Source organism: Schistocerca cancellata, chromosome 8 (genome assembly GCF_023864275.1).
Source record: "Schistocerca cancellata isolate TAMUIC-IGC-003103 chromosome 8, iqSchCanc2.1, whole genome shotgun sequence".
NCBI lineage: Eukaryota > Metazoa > Arthropoda > Insecta > Orthoptera > Acrididae > Schistocerca > Schistocerca cancellata.
The window spans coordinates 206,264,855-206,282,473 of NC_064633.1; the positions used below are offsets into that span (position 1 = coordinate 206,264,855).

Below are 17,619 nucleotides of genomic sequence, written 5' to 3' on the forward strand. Positions count from 1 at the left end.
GAAGGCTGTTTTTGTGTGTGAGGTTGGTGACGGAGGGCTACCCTTCTGGTAGCTTCCGCTGCACGGGGAGCTAGGTGATCTGGAATGAGAAAGGGGTCTCTTCGGTGAACGCTTGGTGAGTACGGATCGTAGCTCTTAAGGGGGGTTTCAGGGCATAGGAATCAGGTTGAGTTAGGACTTCGTTATGTTTAACTGGTGAAATACTTAAGAACTTCAGCTTAACTGAAGCGTGTGAAGCGAGTTATGTTTTTTAATGATTTTTAATCTTATATTTTGTGGAAATTGCTTTTGTCGATTTTGTGCCACGTGTTTGGTAATCAGTGACCCTTCTGGTCCACCACGGCACCGCAATAGGCTTTATTTTAACAGTTTGCGTGTTTAATGAGCTACAATTTCTGCAAGAAAATCTGTTCTTTCGTGCGCTTTCTACAAATCAGCACAACAGTTTGAGTCAGAATGCACCACGTGCTCTAGTTCGGCCGTTTGCAAACGCAGACGCAGTTAGTATGTTAAATAATTATCGCACAGTCTTGTGTATTGCTTAAACCTCTGTCCAGAATAGTGCATGCGTAGAATCGTAATGCAAATCTCACTGAGATATTTTTATGGTATTAATGCAAAGGAGATGATAGTATAATTGTCTCCCACCCCCGTCTTCTATGTTTCTTATTGCTGTAGTTAAATTGTGCTCCGTTTCATTCTCACGTAATTCTTACTTAAATACACTCCTGGAAATGGAAAAAAGAACACATTGACACCGGTGTGTCAGACCCACCATACTTGCTCCGGACACTGCGAGAGGGCTGTACAAGCAATGATCACACGCACGGCACAGCGGACACACCAGGAACCGCGGTGTTGGCCGTCGAATGGCGCTAGCTGCGCAGCATTTGTGCACCGCCACCGTCAGTGTCAGCCAGTTTGCCGTGGCATACGGAGCTCCATCGCAGTCTTTAACACTGGTAGCATGCCGCGACAGCGTGGACGTGAACCGTATGTGCAGTTGACGGACTTTGAGCGAGGGCGTATAGTGGGCATGCGGGAGGCCGGGTGGACGTACCGCCGAATTGCTCAACACGTGGGGCGTGAGGTCTCCACAGTACATCGATGTTGTCGCCAGTGGTCGGCGGAAGGTGCACGTGCCCGTCGACCTGGGACCGGACCGCAGTGACGCACGGATGCACGCCACGACCGTAGGATCCTACGCAGTGCCGTAGGGGACGCACCGCCACTTCCCAGCAAATTAGGGACACTGTTGCTCCTGGGGTATCGGCGAGGACCATTCGCAACCATCTCCATGAAGCTGGGCTACGGTCCCGCACACCGTTAGGCCGTCTTCCGCTCACGCCCCAACATCGTGCAGCCCGCCTCCAGTGGTGTCGCGACAGGCGTGAATGGAGGGACGAATGGAGACGTGTCGTCTTCAGCGATGAGAGTCGCTTCTGCCTTGGTGCCAATGATGGTCGTATGCGTGTTTGGCGCCGTGCAGGTGAGCGCCACAATCAGGACTGCATACGACCGAGGCACACAGGGCCAACACGCGGCATCATGGTGTGGGGAGCGATCTCCTACACTGGCCGTACACCACTGGTGATCGTCGAGGGGACACTGAATAGTGCACGGTACGTCCAAACCGTCATCGAACCGATCGTTCTACCATTCCTAGACCGGCAAGGAAACTTGCTGTTCCAACAGGACAATGCACGTCCGCATGTGTCCCGTGCCACCCAACGTGCTCTAGAAGGTGTAAGTCAACTACCCTGGCCAGCAAGATCTCCGGATCTGTCCCCCATTGAGCATGTTTGGGACTGGATGAAGTGTCGTCTCACGCGGTCTGCACGTCCAGCACGAACGCTGGTCCAACTGAGGCGCCAGGTGGAAATGGCATGGCAAGCCGTTCCACAGGACTACATCCAGCATCTCTACGATCGTCTCCATGGGAGAATAGCAGCCTGCATTGCTGCGAAAGGTGGATATACACTGTACTAGTGCCGACATTGTGCATGCTCTGTTGCCTGTGTCTATGTGCCTGTGGTTCTGTCAGGGTGATCATGTGATGTATCTGACCCCAGGAATGTGTCAATAAAGTTTCCCCTTCCTGGGACAATGAATTCACGGTGTTCTTATTTCAATTTCCAGGAGTGTATTTCGAGTCAGGCACCAGTTATGTGTAGTTAGGATGTGCAACTAAATATTTAGTTACAATAAATAATCTACGTGAAAGATAAATTCTTTGTTGTCGATCTTACCCCCTTACTCCGATTTCCAATCCTGGATTAATCAAGTTGCTTCATGCACGATATGGAGTGCTATTTATCTGGCTGCTTAAAGAAATTTGTGTACTTGTAATTAAATTATTGAAGCAATTAAACTAATATTTTCCAGCTCCGTTTTTTTTCTAAATGGTTAGAAAGGGCTTGGGCTGGTGGTGACCCTGAATTTCTGAAATTTTATCATTATTTGTGTGGGAGAAGCAGCTAGAAATGCGAGATAACGTATGTGGCTCGATGAGCAACGTCGTAAACATAGTAATACGTTACAAGCTACTCCAATTTACTGCCCTTTTATACCTTGTGTACTCAATACTAGCGCCATATGTATATGTGCCTATCGCTGTCCCATGACTTCTGTCACTTCAGCGTATCTTAATGTTACTTTACGTATCCTGTTCTTAGTTTTGTATAGCGGTGCGGTTCCTCAGCAGTGCTAGAAGTCTCGTGTGTATGAGGTTGTGAGACTGTTAGGTTAGCTGTATGTGGATGGGCGAGTGAAGTGTGTGACAGGGTGGTGTGTTGCAGCGGGCCTGCCGTACAAGGTGTACCCGGGCCACGAGGGCGTGCTCACGGAGAAGCGCAAGCAGCGCCGCATCCGCACCACCTTCACGTCGGCCCAGCTGAAGGAGCTGGAGCGCGCCTTCCAGGAGACGCACTACCCCGACATCTACACGCGAGAGGAGATCGCCATGAAGATCGACCTCACCGAGGCCAGGGTACAGGTAGGCACGACTCACACGCTACCTCTCACCGTTCTCAGTTTTTGCCGCTAGCATCTCCAGCCTCACGACTGCTCCAATATCAGACTCGATACGATACATGGTATCTGTAGCAATTGCTTGCATCATCTGTGGAGGAATGGAGAAATTTTTGTACCTTTTATCTACAGGGTGTTTCAAAAATGACCGGTATATTTGAAACGGCAATAAAAACTAAACGAGCAGCGATAGAAATACACCGTTTGTTGCAATGTGCTTGGGACAACAGTACATTTTCAGGCGGACAAACTTTCGAAATTACAGTAGTTACAATTTTCAACAACAGATGGCGCTGCAAGCGATGTGAACGATATAGAAGACAACGCAGTCTGTGGGTGCGCTATTCTGTACATCGTCTTTCTGCTGCAACACGGCGAACGGAAACCCAAGGCCGCTGTTGGATCACCTGCTGCACTAGCTGCGCGTTGCCCTCTGTGATTGCCGTACACGGTCGCCCTACCTTTCCAGCACGTTCATCCGTCACGTTCCCAGTCCGTTGAAATTTTTCAAACAGATCCTTTATTGTATCGCTTTTCGGTCCTTTGGTTACATTAAACCTCCGATGAAAACTTCGTCTTGTTGCAACAATACTGTGTTCTAGGCGGTGGAATTCCAACACCAGAAAAATCCTCTGTTCTAAGGAATAAACCATGTTGTCTACAGCACACGTGCACGTTGTGAACAGCACACGCTTACAGCAGAAAGACGACGTACAGAATGGCGCACCCACAGACTGCGTTGTCTTCTATATCGTTCACATCGCTTGCAGCGCCATCTGTTGTTGAAAATTGTAACTACTGTAATTTCGAAAGTTTGTCTGCCTGAAAATGTACTGTTGTCCCAAGCATATTGCAACAAACGGTGTATTTCTATCGCTGCTCGTTTAGTTTTTATTGCCGTTTCAAATATACCGGTCATTTTTGAAACACCCTGTATTAGGTATTCCCTATGATTTCTCGCTTCCCCTGGTACGGACAATGTGTGTGTTCACCTTGCCACTTACATGGGAAGTGGCTTCATCGCAGAAGACTAGTCTACATACCAGCGTCCTCCATTTTCAACTACAGCTCTTCTCAAAAGTCACGCCATTTCACTTTGTCTGCAGGTCTAAGGGCCCGTACCAGTTCCACTTTGTTCGTTTTTTCATTATTTTTTATTTTTTTAAAATCTCATTTTGTTCGCTTTCGTTCGTTGCATCTGCTCGTAACGGACGTCGTAAGACACCCGTGAAGTTCGTCGTCGAACGGTTAACTCAGTTTTTTATTACAGAGGGCAACTAACCCTCTGACCGAACACGCTGAGCTACCGTGCCTGCTTGCAAATACACCTCGTTCCCACGACCTGTCGGTAACACGTACCTGTATTATTATTGTGTGGTGAGTCATTCGTAAACGCTCCACTATAACCACAGATCTGTACACCACAAAACGGAGCATAGAGAAGGTCTTTTCCTGTCACGACGCCATCTTGGAAACAGACGCTATGCCTGTGCAGTAAGCATTACAAACGAATAGTAGACAGTGCGTCAAAAACTTGGACAGTCGTGCTTCAAGGCTAGCCCCTATAAATCAATGAATGAATTTATTATTAATTTTTAAAATTGCACAACTCATTTGTAAACATCCTGTGTATTCGTAGCTTTAAATCTGAATAGAAAACAGTGACGAAAAAAAATCGCAGCACCGAGGACGAGTTGTGCGACATAAACGAAAATTAGTAGGCATGTTTCTACATCTGAAAGACGGCGTCTACTCAAATTTCGTGCCAGCTACATAAGAGTGGTGGCAGTAGCACCACAGTGAGGATGCAAATCAGGTTTGCTTTAAATACGTGCCGTAACATTCGTGAGCGTTAGTCACCTTCGAGACTGGACGCAGTGAGTCTATGCTCGTCAAGAATGCCTTTAAGACGATGAAGATGCGATTATCAACACCTCACCGAGTTCGAACGAGGTTGCGTAAGGGGCTACGAGAAGTTGACGTTATATCTGCAATAATGCAGCAAGTTTAGACACGAATGTAGCCACAGTGCATGAGATTGTTGGCAGCGGCGGTCACTAGAATGTACGGTCGCAAGAAGACCGGACTGCAGACGGCCACGTGGCACTACCGAGAGGGAAGATCGTCGTTTCTGGCATATGGCTGTGGTGAAACCTATTGCATCTGGAGCAGCAGTTTGGGCAGCAGTTGGCACAACAATGAAAGAAAGAAATTACAATGAAATGGATACACCTAGCTGCCTACAGGCGTTGATATTTCAACGGGGAGAGTTAAAAATGTGTGCTCCGACCGGGACTGGAACCCGGGATCTCGTGCTTACACGGCAGACGCCCTATCCATTTTTTTAATCCAAGGATCTTTACTGAAAAAACTAACAGTACATATACATACACAATGCAGCAGTTCTTCAAGGTACAGTTTAAACATACACTAATGATTGTTTAACAAAAATTTTAGAAAAACATTAAATACAACAAAATATAACATTCTGTCTTATTCCTTCTTTTTTTGTCGATGCATGAGAACGTGGATAAGGGTGTTGCATCATGTGACGGGTAGGCATGGCACACCCCAGCTTTGAGGGGGGTCAAGGAAGACGCTGCAGAGATAACCGGTAAAAGTTTGTCGGTAAGATGGTTTTCGGGTGAGGGTGCTATGCGCGGTCACAACTTTGTACCAGAAGTCGAGGACTGTATGCAGACCACTCTGAAAGAGGTAGTTTAAAGCCTGTTCTCGAAACCAGATGAGTGTATGGTGCTTAGCAAGAGGGTAGTGAAATGTCTGAAGCAACAATAAGAAATCTGGGGTTGCCGTCGTTGGCGGGGCACGGAGGTAAAAGCTCACGATTCGTTGGATGAGGAGGCGAACGTTTTGTTTCAGGGGGCACGTAAGACGGTGCTCGTCGGTGTCTTCGAGCTGACAGTCAGGGAAGAGTGGGGAGGTGGCCAGTCCTCTGCGATGAATACGACTATTAGTCGGGAATTTGCGATAGACTAAAACATACCAGATTGCAGCAACAGACGACGGTAAAAAGGGTGCATGACACACTCCCAAACAGTTCGCCAGTTAATGTCAGGGCGCTGTAGCGCCATGGGGTCGCAAGGGTTTGACAGCATAAACAAACGATAATAGCGTTTTGTATGGGGAGGACGGGTGACTTTCGGCCCGAACGTAGCTGAGTTCTATGAACCAATTGGCGACGTGGTACAATAATGGAGAAATAGGTGCCACATTGATCGGTGGGCAGAGAGAAGCTGGTCGGAGGATATCTAAGAGACTGTGTGTTAAGGGTGAGACCGGCCCCCGCCAGTGCCGCAACATAGTGTGGACAAAGAGTGCAGAAGATCGTGCCCGCACGTTGACGAGTCCGAGGCCACCTTTTGCAGGAGGCAGTGTTAGAGTGTTGTAGCGGACTTTGAAAAGTGCCCCTGCTGACGCGAAATATCCAAAGGCTGGTTGGATGCGGCTGCCAAGGAGTAACGGCATTGCAAGGATGTGGGCGACTATCCATTTGAGCCACCGAGGACACAGGATAGTGCGACTGCAGGGACTTATCTGTGGCACGCCTCCCGTGAGACCCCATTCTCAACTTATTCTCCCACACTATATTCATAGTGCCCTTACTTCATTACTCGCGGCTTTTTGCCGATTTCCGTAAGAGTTCGGGCACTGTTTGTGCATCCGCACAGAAGAAGGTGGTCAATTGGCCGGTGAGCCTTAACTAATTGTGTGTGTGTGTGTGTGTGTGTGTGTGTGTGTGTGTGTGTGTGTGTGTCGACCGGCAATGAAACAAAGAACTGTTACGGATCAGTTACTTCAAGGACAGCTACGAGCAGACACCCTGTAGTGTGCTTTGCACCGACTCCAAACCACCGCCACTTGCGACTTCAGTGGCGTCAAGCGAGAGAGCAATGGTGCGCAGGGCGGAGGTCTGTTGTGTTTTCTGGTAAAAGCTGGTTCTGTCTCAGTGCCAGTGATAGCCGTGTGTTGGTTAAGAGGAGGCCAGATGAGCGCCTACACCCATCCTGTCTGCGGGCTAGACACGCTGGACCTACACTTGGAGTTGTGGTCTCGGTTGCGATATCGTATGACTTTAGGAGCAGTCTTGTGGCTATCCCGCGCAACCTGACTACAAATGTGCACGTCATTCTGGTAGTGCCACCTGTTGTGTTGCCGTTCATGAACAACATTCTAGGTGGTGTTTTCCAACATGATAACGCTCGCCCACATACCACTGTTTTAACCCAACATGTTCTACAGGATGTCAACATAATGCCTTGCTCTGGTCGATCACCAGATCTGTCTCCATCGGACGACAATTCCAAGCGCGACAGGCGTGGAACTGCATCCCACAGATTGGCACTAAACAAAGAAAAGTGCGAGGTCATTCACATGGGTACTAAAATAAATCCGATAAATTTTGGGTAGATGATAAATTGCACATATCTAAGGGCTGTCAATTCGACTAAATACGTAGGAGTTACAATTACGAGCAACTTAAATTGGAATACAATCTGCCTATTGGCTTCTGTCTCGGGTTCTTCGGCCGACGTTCATCTAATGATTTTTCTGACGTTTCGCCAGCACGAGCGGCTGGCATTGTCAAAGCTTCACCCTCCATTGCCGGTGGTGAACTGGAGGCGAGCTCGCGGCCGCAGGCTATATGTACCTGGCGCGCCAACGTCCGTGGGCTTCTCCGCGGTCATTTCCGGTGCGGTTCCCCTCTTAAATTGGAATGACCATACAGATAATATTGTGGGGAAGGCGAAACAAAGAACTGCGCTTTGTTGGCAGAACGCTTAGAAGATGCGACAAACCCACTAAAGAGACAGCCTACATTACACTTGTCCGTCCTCTGCTGGAATATTGCTGCGCGGTGTGGGATCCTTGCCAGATAGGACTGACGGAGGAAATCGAAAAAGTGCAAATAAGGGCAGCTCGTTTCGTGTTATCGCACAATAGGGGTGAGAGTGTCACTGATATGATACGCGAGTTGGGGTGGCAGTCACTGAAACAAAGGCGATTTTCTTTGCCGCGAGATCTATTTACGAAATTTCACTCACCAACTTTCTCTTCCGAATGCGAAAATATTTTGTTGACACCCAGCTACGTAGGGAGAAATCAACATCAAAATAAAATAAGGGAAATCGGAGCTAGAACGGAAAGATTTAGGTGTTCCTTTTTCCCACGCGCCATTCGAGAGTGTAATGGTACAGAAGTGGTATGAAAATGGTTCGATGAACCCTCTGCCAGGCACTTAAGTGTATTGCAGAGTAACCACGTAAATGTAGTAGATTGACATCCGACACCCTTACGACACAATGCATACACGTTTGCATGCATGCACTCAACATTCTGGAGGCTACCACCAGTTATTAATGTACGATCATTTCACATTTGCAGTGTTCTCGCCGTTAACCTATGATCTTGGAACATTAATCACTTCCATACGTTACCTAGAAAGATGCATTCCCGAAATTTTAGTACTGTACGTTGATTGTTTTTGGTGGTGCGATGTGTTATCCGTCAGTGTATTTTAGGAGCGAATGAATAAAAGTACACTCCTGGAAATGGAAAAAAGAACACATTGACACTGGTGTGTCAGACCCACCATACTTGCTCCGGACACTGCGAGAGGGCTGTACAAGCAATGATCACACGCACGGCACAGCGGACACACCAGGAACCGCGGTGTTGGCCGTCGAATGGCGCTAGCTGCGCAGCATTTGTGCACCGCCGCCGTCAGTGTCAGCCAGTTTGCCGTGGCATACGGAGCTCCATCGCAGTCTTTAACACTGGTAGCATGCCGCGACAGCGTGGACGTGAACCGTATGTGCAGTTGACGGACTTTGAGCGAGGGCGTATAGTGGGCATGCGGGAGGCCGGGTGGACGTACCGCCGAATTGCTCAACACGTGGGGCGTGAGGTCTCCACAGTACATCGATGTTGTCGCCAGTGGTCGGCGGAAGGTGCACGTGCCCGTCGACCTGGGACCGGACCGCAGCGACGCACGGATGCACGCCAAGACCGTAGGATCCTACGCAGTGCCGTAGGGGACCGCACCGCCACTTCCCAGCAAATTAGGGACACTGTTGCTCCTGGAGTATCGGCGAGGACCATTCGCAACCGTCTCCATGAAGCTGGGCTACGGTCCCGCACACCGTTAGGCCGTCTTCCGCTCACGCCCCAACATCGTGCAGCCCGCCTCCAGTGGTGTCGCGACAGGCGTGAATGGAGGGACGAATGGAGACGTGTCGTCTTCAGCGATGAGAGTCGCTTCTGCCTTGGTGCCAATGATGGTCGTATGCGTGTTTGGCGCCGTGCAGGTGAGCGCCACAATCAGGACTGCATACGACCGAGGCACACAGGGCCAACACCCGGCATCATGGTGTGGGGAGCGATCTCCTACACTAGCCGTACACCACTGGTGATCGTCGAGGGGACACTGAATAGTGCACGGTACATCCAAACCGTCATCGAACTCATCGTTCTACCATTCCTAGACCGGCAAGGGAACTTGCTGTTCCAACAGGACAATGCACGTCCGCATGTATCCCGTGCCACCCAACGTGCTCTAGAAGGTGTAAGTCAACTACCCTGGCCAGCAAGATCTCCGGATCTGTCCCCCATTGAGCATGTTTGGGACTGAATGAAGCGTCGTCTCACGCGGTCTGCACGTCCAGCACGAACGCTGGTCCAACTGAAGCGCCAGGTGGAAATGGCATGGCAAGCCGTTCCACAGGACTACATCCAGCATCTCTACGATCGTCTCCATGGGAGAATAGCAGCCTGCATTGCTGCGAAAGGTGGATATACACTGTACTAGTGCCGACATTGTGCATGCTCTGTTGCCTGTGTCTATGTGCCTGTGGTTCTGTCAGTGTGATCATGTGATGTATCTGACCCCAGGAATGTGTCAATAAAGTTTCCCCTTCCTGGGACAATGAATTCACGGTGTTCTTATTTCAATTTCCAGGAGTGTATATTACTGCGCCGTCACATCGTCGTAAGCATAAATGATGATTTTCGAAATCGTTTGGTTTGATTAAACCTCTTCCATCATGGAATCATTCATTTTCCTTTTCCCTTTAAAAAATTTACACTGAAACGAATTATGTTGCGTCGATGAATGAACAGAAAATGTTATGCTGTGCAGTTGCTGTTCGGGAAGGATAACTACGAAAGTACAACTTCTGCTTCGGACAAAACAGCTGCGTAGAGTACGACTCAAGACTCTGGTTCGGACAGAAGCAGCTCCGTCGCTTTCCTGGACGAGAACAAGAGTCCTCGGGCGCTGGCCGCCCCCGTGATGAAGCGCTGTGGCTAGCCCACTAATCACGGCGCACATTACACACCACATTTTTCCCGGCCGGGGAAAAAAGAAGTCCGGCGAGTCGGCGCCATAAAACACGGCGCGCTGGCAAATCTGCGGCTACGCAGGTACCCCGCTGCGGACACCGCACACCCACACACCGGCTGCCGCTGCCGCTGCACTCTGCTAATCCAATAACGTCGGCGCGCGCCATAGCCGCCGGCACATTTTTCTGCCGCGCGTGAATCACTGTAATTATTGTACTCTGTTGTACATCATGCGTCGCCCTGCAGTCCGAAAGCGGCTGTAATATATACCAATATGACAATGCAATTGTCGCCTTTCCGCACGGAAGCGAAGCAGTGGTGCGCCGCCGAAAACTATTTTGTGTTGCAGTTACGAAAACGTGAGCAGAACGCTCCTGACAGAAGTTGCACACTGCATATTCTGGTCTAGGCAGGTGTTGTGAGTCATTTAAATCCAGTGTTCGGAGACTGCTGCACGCTGCAGTACCACCTGTTATTCGATCGATCCTTACATTATTTTGTCGCAGACAAGGATATACCTAGGCTCTAACCGCCGAAAACAACAATACAAGTTTTTGAAATACGAAAATGTGTGTATCTAGGTCATTTCACTGTTGTTGTTGTTTATTAATTTACCCGTCAAGTTCCGTAGGACCAAATTGAGGAGCAAACCTCCAAGGTCATGGAACGTGTCAGTACATGAAATTGCAACATAAAAGTAATAACAGATAAAAATAAGTGTTCATTAACTCCAAAAAAGTCAGTCCATAAGTTTAAGTAAACGCTATCAGCAATACAATAAGAATCTGCTTGATTTTTCAAGGAACTCCTCGAGAGAATAGAAGGAGTGACCCATGAGGAAACTCTTCAAAAAAATGGTTCAAATGGCTCTGAGCACTATGGGACTTAACATCTATGGTCATCAGTCCCCTAGAACTTAGAACTACTTAAACCTAACTAACCTAAGGACAGCTCACAACACCCAGCCATCACGAGGCAGAGAAAATCCCTGACCCCGCCGGGAATCGAACCCGGGAACCCGGGCGTGGGAAGCGAGAACGCTACCGCACGACCACGAGATGCGGGCGGAAACTCTTCAGTTTCGATTTGAAAGCGCATGGAGTACTGCTAAGATTTTTGAATTCGAGTGGCAGCTTATTGAAAATGGATGCAGCAGTATACTGCACTCCTTTTTGCACTAGAGTTAAGGAAGTCCGATCCAAATGCAGGTTTGATTTCTGCCGAGTATTAACCGAGTGAAAGCGGCTTATTCATGGGAATAGACTAACATTGGTAACAAGAAACGACAATAAGGAATATACATATTGAGAGGCCAATGTCAAAATACCCAGACTCGTGAACAGAGGTCGACAAGAGGTTCGTGAACTCACTCCGCTTATTGCCTGAACCGCCCGTTTCTGAGCCAAAAATATCCGTCTAGAATGGGAAGAGTTACCCCAAAATATAATACCATATGACATAAGCGAATGAAAATAAGCAGACTAATTTTCGTGTCGAAGTATCACTCACTTCTGGTACCGTTCGAATAGTGAAAATGGCAGTATTAAGTCTTTGAACAAGATCCTGAACGTGGGCTTTCCACGACAGCTTACTATCTATCTGAACACCTAGAAATTTGAACTTGTCAGTTTCACTAATTATATGCCCGTTCTGTGAAATTAAAACGTCAGGTTTTGTTGAATTGTGTGTTAGAAACCGTAAGAACTGAGTCTTACTGTGATTTAACTTTAGTTTATTTTCTGTGCTATCGGTATTTTAAAACTGTTGTTGTTTAGGTCTTCAGACCGAATACTTACTTGATGCAGCTCTACGTGCTACTCTATCCTGTATAAGGCTCTTCATCTCCGAATAACTACTACAACCTGTATACTCCTGAATTTGCTTACTGTATTCAACTCTTGGTCTTCCTCTACGATTTTTACCTTTCACTCTTCCCTGCAGTACTAAATTTGTGATCCCTTGATGTCTCAGAAAGTGTCCATTCGACCTATTCCTTCTTTTACCAAAGTTGTGCCACAAAGTTCTTCTCTTTCCAATTCTATCAGTACCTCTTCATCACTTACGCCATCTACCCATCTAACCTTCAGCATCATTGTGTAGCACCGCATTTCGAAAGCTTCTATTCTTTTGTTATCTAACTTGTTTATCATCCACGCAAATACTTTCAGAAGAGACTTCCAAACATCTATATTGGATTATTCTAATACATTTCTCGTCTGCAGGAACGCTTTTATTGCCATTGAGTCCACATTTTATATTCCCTCCACTTCGGCCACCATAAGACATTCTGCTGCCCAACTAGAACAACTTATCTCCTATTTTCAGAGTCTCGTTTCCAAGCCTAATTCCCTCAGCTTCACCTGATTCAGTTCGGCTACAATCCATTATCTTTGTTTTTCTTTTGTTGATGTTTGAGCTTATATCCTCGTTTCAAGACACTTCATATCGTTAGACTGCACTTCCAAGTCCTTTGCTGTCCCTGACAGAATCGCAACGTCATCGGCAAACGTCAAAGTTTTTGTTTCTTCTCCCAGAACTCCAATTCATATTCCAATCTTTGCCTTGGTTTCTTTTGTTGCTTGCTCAATGTACAGATTGAATAACATCGGAGAATGGCTACAAACGTGTCTCATTCCCTTCTCAACCAATGCTTCCCTTTCATGCCCCTCGACTCTTACAACTGTCGTGTGGCTTCTGTACAAATTCTAAATAGCATTTTTCTCCCTGCATTTACCCCTTCTACCTTCAAAACTTCAAAGAGAGTACTCCATTATTTTAAGAATACACAATCAAAATATTGTCTAACGGGCAGTTACGCCATTACGCCAAGCACATTCACAAAAACCATAAACCACGTACCTCTAGGCAAAAGCCAAAATTTTCCTTGAAGCAATAAATACTGATTTGCCAAAATAATATGACTACCTCGTTAACAGCGACTTGGTCCTCCTCTGGAAGGCAATACAGACAGCATGTCATACATTCGACAAGTCGTTTGTTGTAGGTCACCGGAAGTATGTGACATCAGAAGTCTACCCTCTAGTCACTCAGTTCTCGTAAATTATGAGTTGATGTTAGAGGGCGCGTAGCAGGCGTCCGATAGCTACTTGTTGAGTCAGGTTCAGATAAGGCAAACTTGATGGCCAAAACATCAACGATAGTTCACTATCGTGGTCCTCAAACCAGTGTAACGCCTCCCTGGCCTTGTGACACGGACATTTATCCTGCTGAAAGGTGCCATCGCCATCGGGAAGGCATCAGGTTTGAAGGGATGCAAGTGATCCGGATTAATGCTAACGTAGTCCACAGCTGCAATGGTGTCTTCGATGTTTCGTGCAGCCATTCGCTGGCATGGTGCCGTATCCGGACACGACCATCGACCATGTGTAACAAGAAACTGTCGGATCTCTGTGATTCCGAACCCAGTGCAGTCGTAACTGATAAGACTGTCCATATTTTTTAAAAATATATGGAATCCGATATATCGCTATTTTAAAAAAATCGTTATCGGCTCACGGTATACTGGAAATGGGTCGATATATCGATATACAGGGTGGTCCATTGATCGTGACCGGGCCAAATATCTCACAAAATAAGTGCCAAACGAAAAAACTACAAAGAACGACACTTTTCGATCTTTTAGGGGGAAACCAGATGGCGCTATGGTTGGCCCGCTAGATGGCGCTGCCACAGGTCAAACGGACACAAACTGCGTTTTTTTTAAATAGGAACCTCCATTTTTATTGCAAATTCTTGTAGTACGTAAAGACATATGTATGTTTTAGTTGGACCACTTTTTTCGCTTTGTGATAGATGGCACTGTAATAGTCACAGATATATGGCTCACAATTTTAGACGAACAGTGGGTAACAGATTGTTCCAATTGTGATACCTGTACCTTTGTGATCTTATCATTTCTGAGAACGCATGCAGTTACAGCGTGATTACCTGTAAATACCACATTAATGCAATAAATGCTCAAATTGGTGTCAACCTCAATGGATTTGGCAATACGTGTAGCGATATTCCTCTCAACAGCGAGTAGTTCGCCTTCCGTAATGTTCGCAAATGCATTGACAATGCGCTGACGCATATTGTCAGGTGTTGTCGGTGGATCACGATAGCAAACATCCTTCAACTTTCCCCACAGAAAGAAATGCGAGGACGTCAGATCCGGTGAACGTGCGGGTCACATGGTATGGTGCTTCGACGACCAATCCACCTGTCATGAAATTTGCTATTCAATGCCGCTTCAACCGCACGCGAGCTATGTGTCGGACATCCATCATGCTGGAAGTACATCGCCATTCTGTCATACACTGAAACATCTTGTAGTAACATCGGTAGAGCATTACGTAGGAAATCAGTACATTGCACCATTTAGATTGCCATCGATAAAATGGGGGCCAGTTATGCTTCCTCCCATAATGCCGCACCATACATTAACCCGCCAAGGTCGTAGATGTTCCACTTGTCGCAGCCATCGTGAATTTTCCGTTGTCCAATAGTGCATATTATGCCGGTTTACGTTACCGCTGTTGGTGAATGACGCTTCGTCACTAAATAGAACGCGTGCAAAAAACCTGTCATCGTCCCGTAATTTCTCCTGTGCCCAGTGGCAGAACTGTACGCGACGTTCAAAGGCATCGCCATGGATTTCCTGGTGCAAAGAAATATGATACGCATGCAATCGATGTTGATGTAGCATTCCCAACACCGACGTTTTGGAGATTCTCGATTCTCGCGCAATTTGTCTGCTACTGATGTGCGGATTAGCCGCGACAGCAGCTAAAACACCTACTTTGGCATCATCATTTGTTGCAGGTCGTGGTTGACATTTCACAAGTGGCTGAACACTTCCTGTTTCCTTAAATAACGTAACTATCCGGTGAACGGTCCGGACACTTGGATGATGTCGTCCAGGATACCGAGCAGCATACATCGCACACGCCCGTTGGGCATTTTTGTCACAATAGCCATGCATCAACACGATATCGACCTTTTCCGCAATTGGTAAACGGTCCATTTTAACACGGGTAATGTATCACGAAGTAAATACCGTCCGCACTGGCGGAATGTTACACGATACCACGTACTTATACGTTTGTGATTATTGCTGCGCCATCTATCACAAAGCGAAAAAAGTGGTCCAACTAAAACATTCGTATTTCTTTACGTACTACACGAATATGTAATAAAAAATGGGGGTTCCTATTTAAAAAAACGCAGCGCCATCTAGCGGGCCAACCATAGCGCCATCTGGTTTCCCCCTTCAAGCTAGAAGAGTTTCGTTCTTTGTAGTTTTTTCGTTTGACATTTCGTGAGATATTTGGCCCGGTCACGATCAATGGACCACCCTGTATAGACGAAAAAGATATCGACGTACCTGTCTATAAAAATAGCGGCTGCGCATGGTAAATTTACTGCCAGTTTTATAGCTGTATACTTAACTATTAATTTATTATTGGATATTCTGTACATCCCCCTCAGAGCAAGAATTGAAAGGAAAATGATGCACGTTCACGCTTGGTGATAACCACTTCGTTATCAAAGGTACACCATGTGATCAAAAGTATCCGGAAACCTGGCTGAAAATGACTTAAAAGTTCGTTGCGCCCTCCTATCTGTAATGCATGAATTCAATATGGTGTTGGCCCACCCTTAGCCTTAATGACAGCTTCCACTCTCGTAGGCATACGTTCAATCAGGTGCTGGAAGGTTTCTTTAGGATTGACAGCCCATTCTTCACGGAGTGCTGCACTGAGGAGAGTGATTGATGTCAGTTGGTGAGGCCTGGCTCAAAGTCGACATAACAAAACATCCGAAAGGTGTTTTATAGGATTCAGGTCAGGACTCTGCAGAGATTTTATTGTCATGTAACCACTCTGCCACAGGCCGTGTATATGAACAGGTGCTCAATCGTGTTGAAAGATGCAGTCGCGATCCGCAAATTGCTCTTCAATACTGGGAATCAAGAACGTGCTTAAAACATGACTGTAGGCCTGTGCTATGATAGTGCCACGCAAAACAACAAGGAGTGCAAGCCTCCTCCATGAAAAAAACGCTCACACAGTAACACCACCGCCTCCGAATTTTACTGTTGGCGCTACACACGCTGGCAGACGACGTTTACCGGGCATTCGCCATACCAACACCCTACCATCGGATCGCCACATTGTGTACCGTGATTCGTCACTCCACACAACGTTTTTACACTGTTCAATCGTCCAATGCTTACTCTCCCTGGCCTTCACCGGCGTGATGTGTGGGTTATGAGCAGCCGCTCGACCATGAAATTCAAGTTTTCTCACCTCCTGCGTAAATGTCATACTACTTGCAGTGGATCCAATGCAGTTTGGAATTCCTGTGTGATTGTCTGGATCTGCTTATTACATATTACGACCCACTTCAACTGTCGGCGGTCTCTGTCAGTCAGCAGACGAGATCGTACGCTTTTGTGATGTACGTGTCCCTTCACGTTTCCACTTCACTATCACATCGGGAACAGTGGACCTAGGGATATTTAGGAGTGTGGAAATCTTGCGTACAGACGTATGACACAAGTGACACCCAATCACCCGACCACGTTCGAAGTCCGTGAGTTCCGTGGTACGCCTAATTCTATTCTCTCACGATGTCAAATGACTACTGAGGTCGCTGATATGGAGCACCTGGCAGTAGGTGGCAGCACAATGCACCTAGTATGAAAACTAAGTTTTTGGGGGTTTCGGGATGGACATAGTATAACTTCATGTAAGTGGCACAATAAAAGGTGTCCGGTGGGTCCGTCGTTTGCTTTCGTAACACATCGGATTTGTCCGGAACACTTCATGTTCACTTTCCTGTTTTTTTCGTTTCTGTCAACGCCAGTGACCTGGCAGCTTTAGTGTCAAAATTGCGTTAAGCTTTTGGTAGCACCAAGCGCCGATTACATCAGCATTTCCCCTTACACGTCTCCGCCCACCATGAAGACCAATCTTGTCATTTAGATTTTTGTTCATCATTTTCGGCAACTCTTTTGAGTACTGCCGATGTGAAGAAATTTCACACTAGTTGCGTTAAAAATAGTTTTTTTTTCAACGCAACTAGTATGCTATTTCTTCACAACATCGAAAATCTTGTTATTCCAATCTCAACCCCCACCACTGTGCAGTCGGGTTTCTTATTTCGTGCCGCTTATACTTGCTTCACACTGTCCAGGAGAAAGGTTGGATGTAATGAAAGCTCAAA

The 17,619-nt window shown here is 47.0% G+C and overlaps 1 protein-coding gene across 1 annotated transcript in view; it reads left to right on the forward strand.

Moving 5' to 3' along the window:
• The window catches only part of LOC126095467 (homeobox protein ARX-like), a 67,721-nt gene extending 57,134 nt beyond the window's left edge, over positions 1–10,587 (forward strand). Inside the window, exons 3-4 of the mRNA XM_049910258.1 lie at positions 2,799–2,995; positions 10,471–10,587. Of these exons, the coding sequence (XP_049766215.1) occupies positions 2,799–2,995; positions 10,471–10,587 (314 nt within the window). The remainder of the gene's footprint in view (positions 1–2,798; positions 2,996–10,470) is intronic.
• The last annotated feature ends 7,032 nt before the right edge of the window (positions 10,588–17,619 follow it).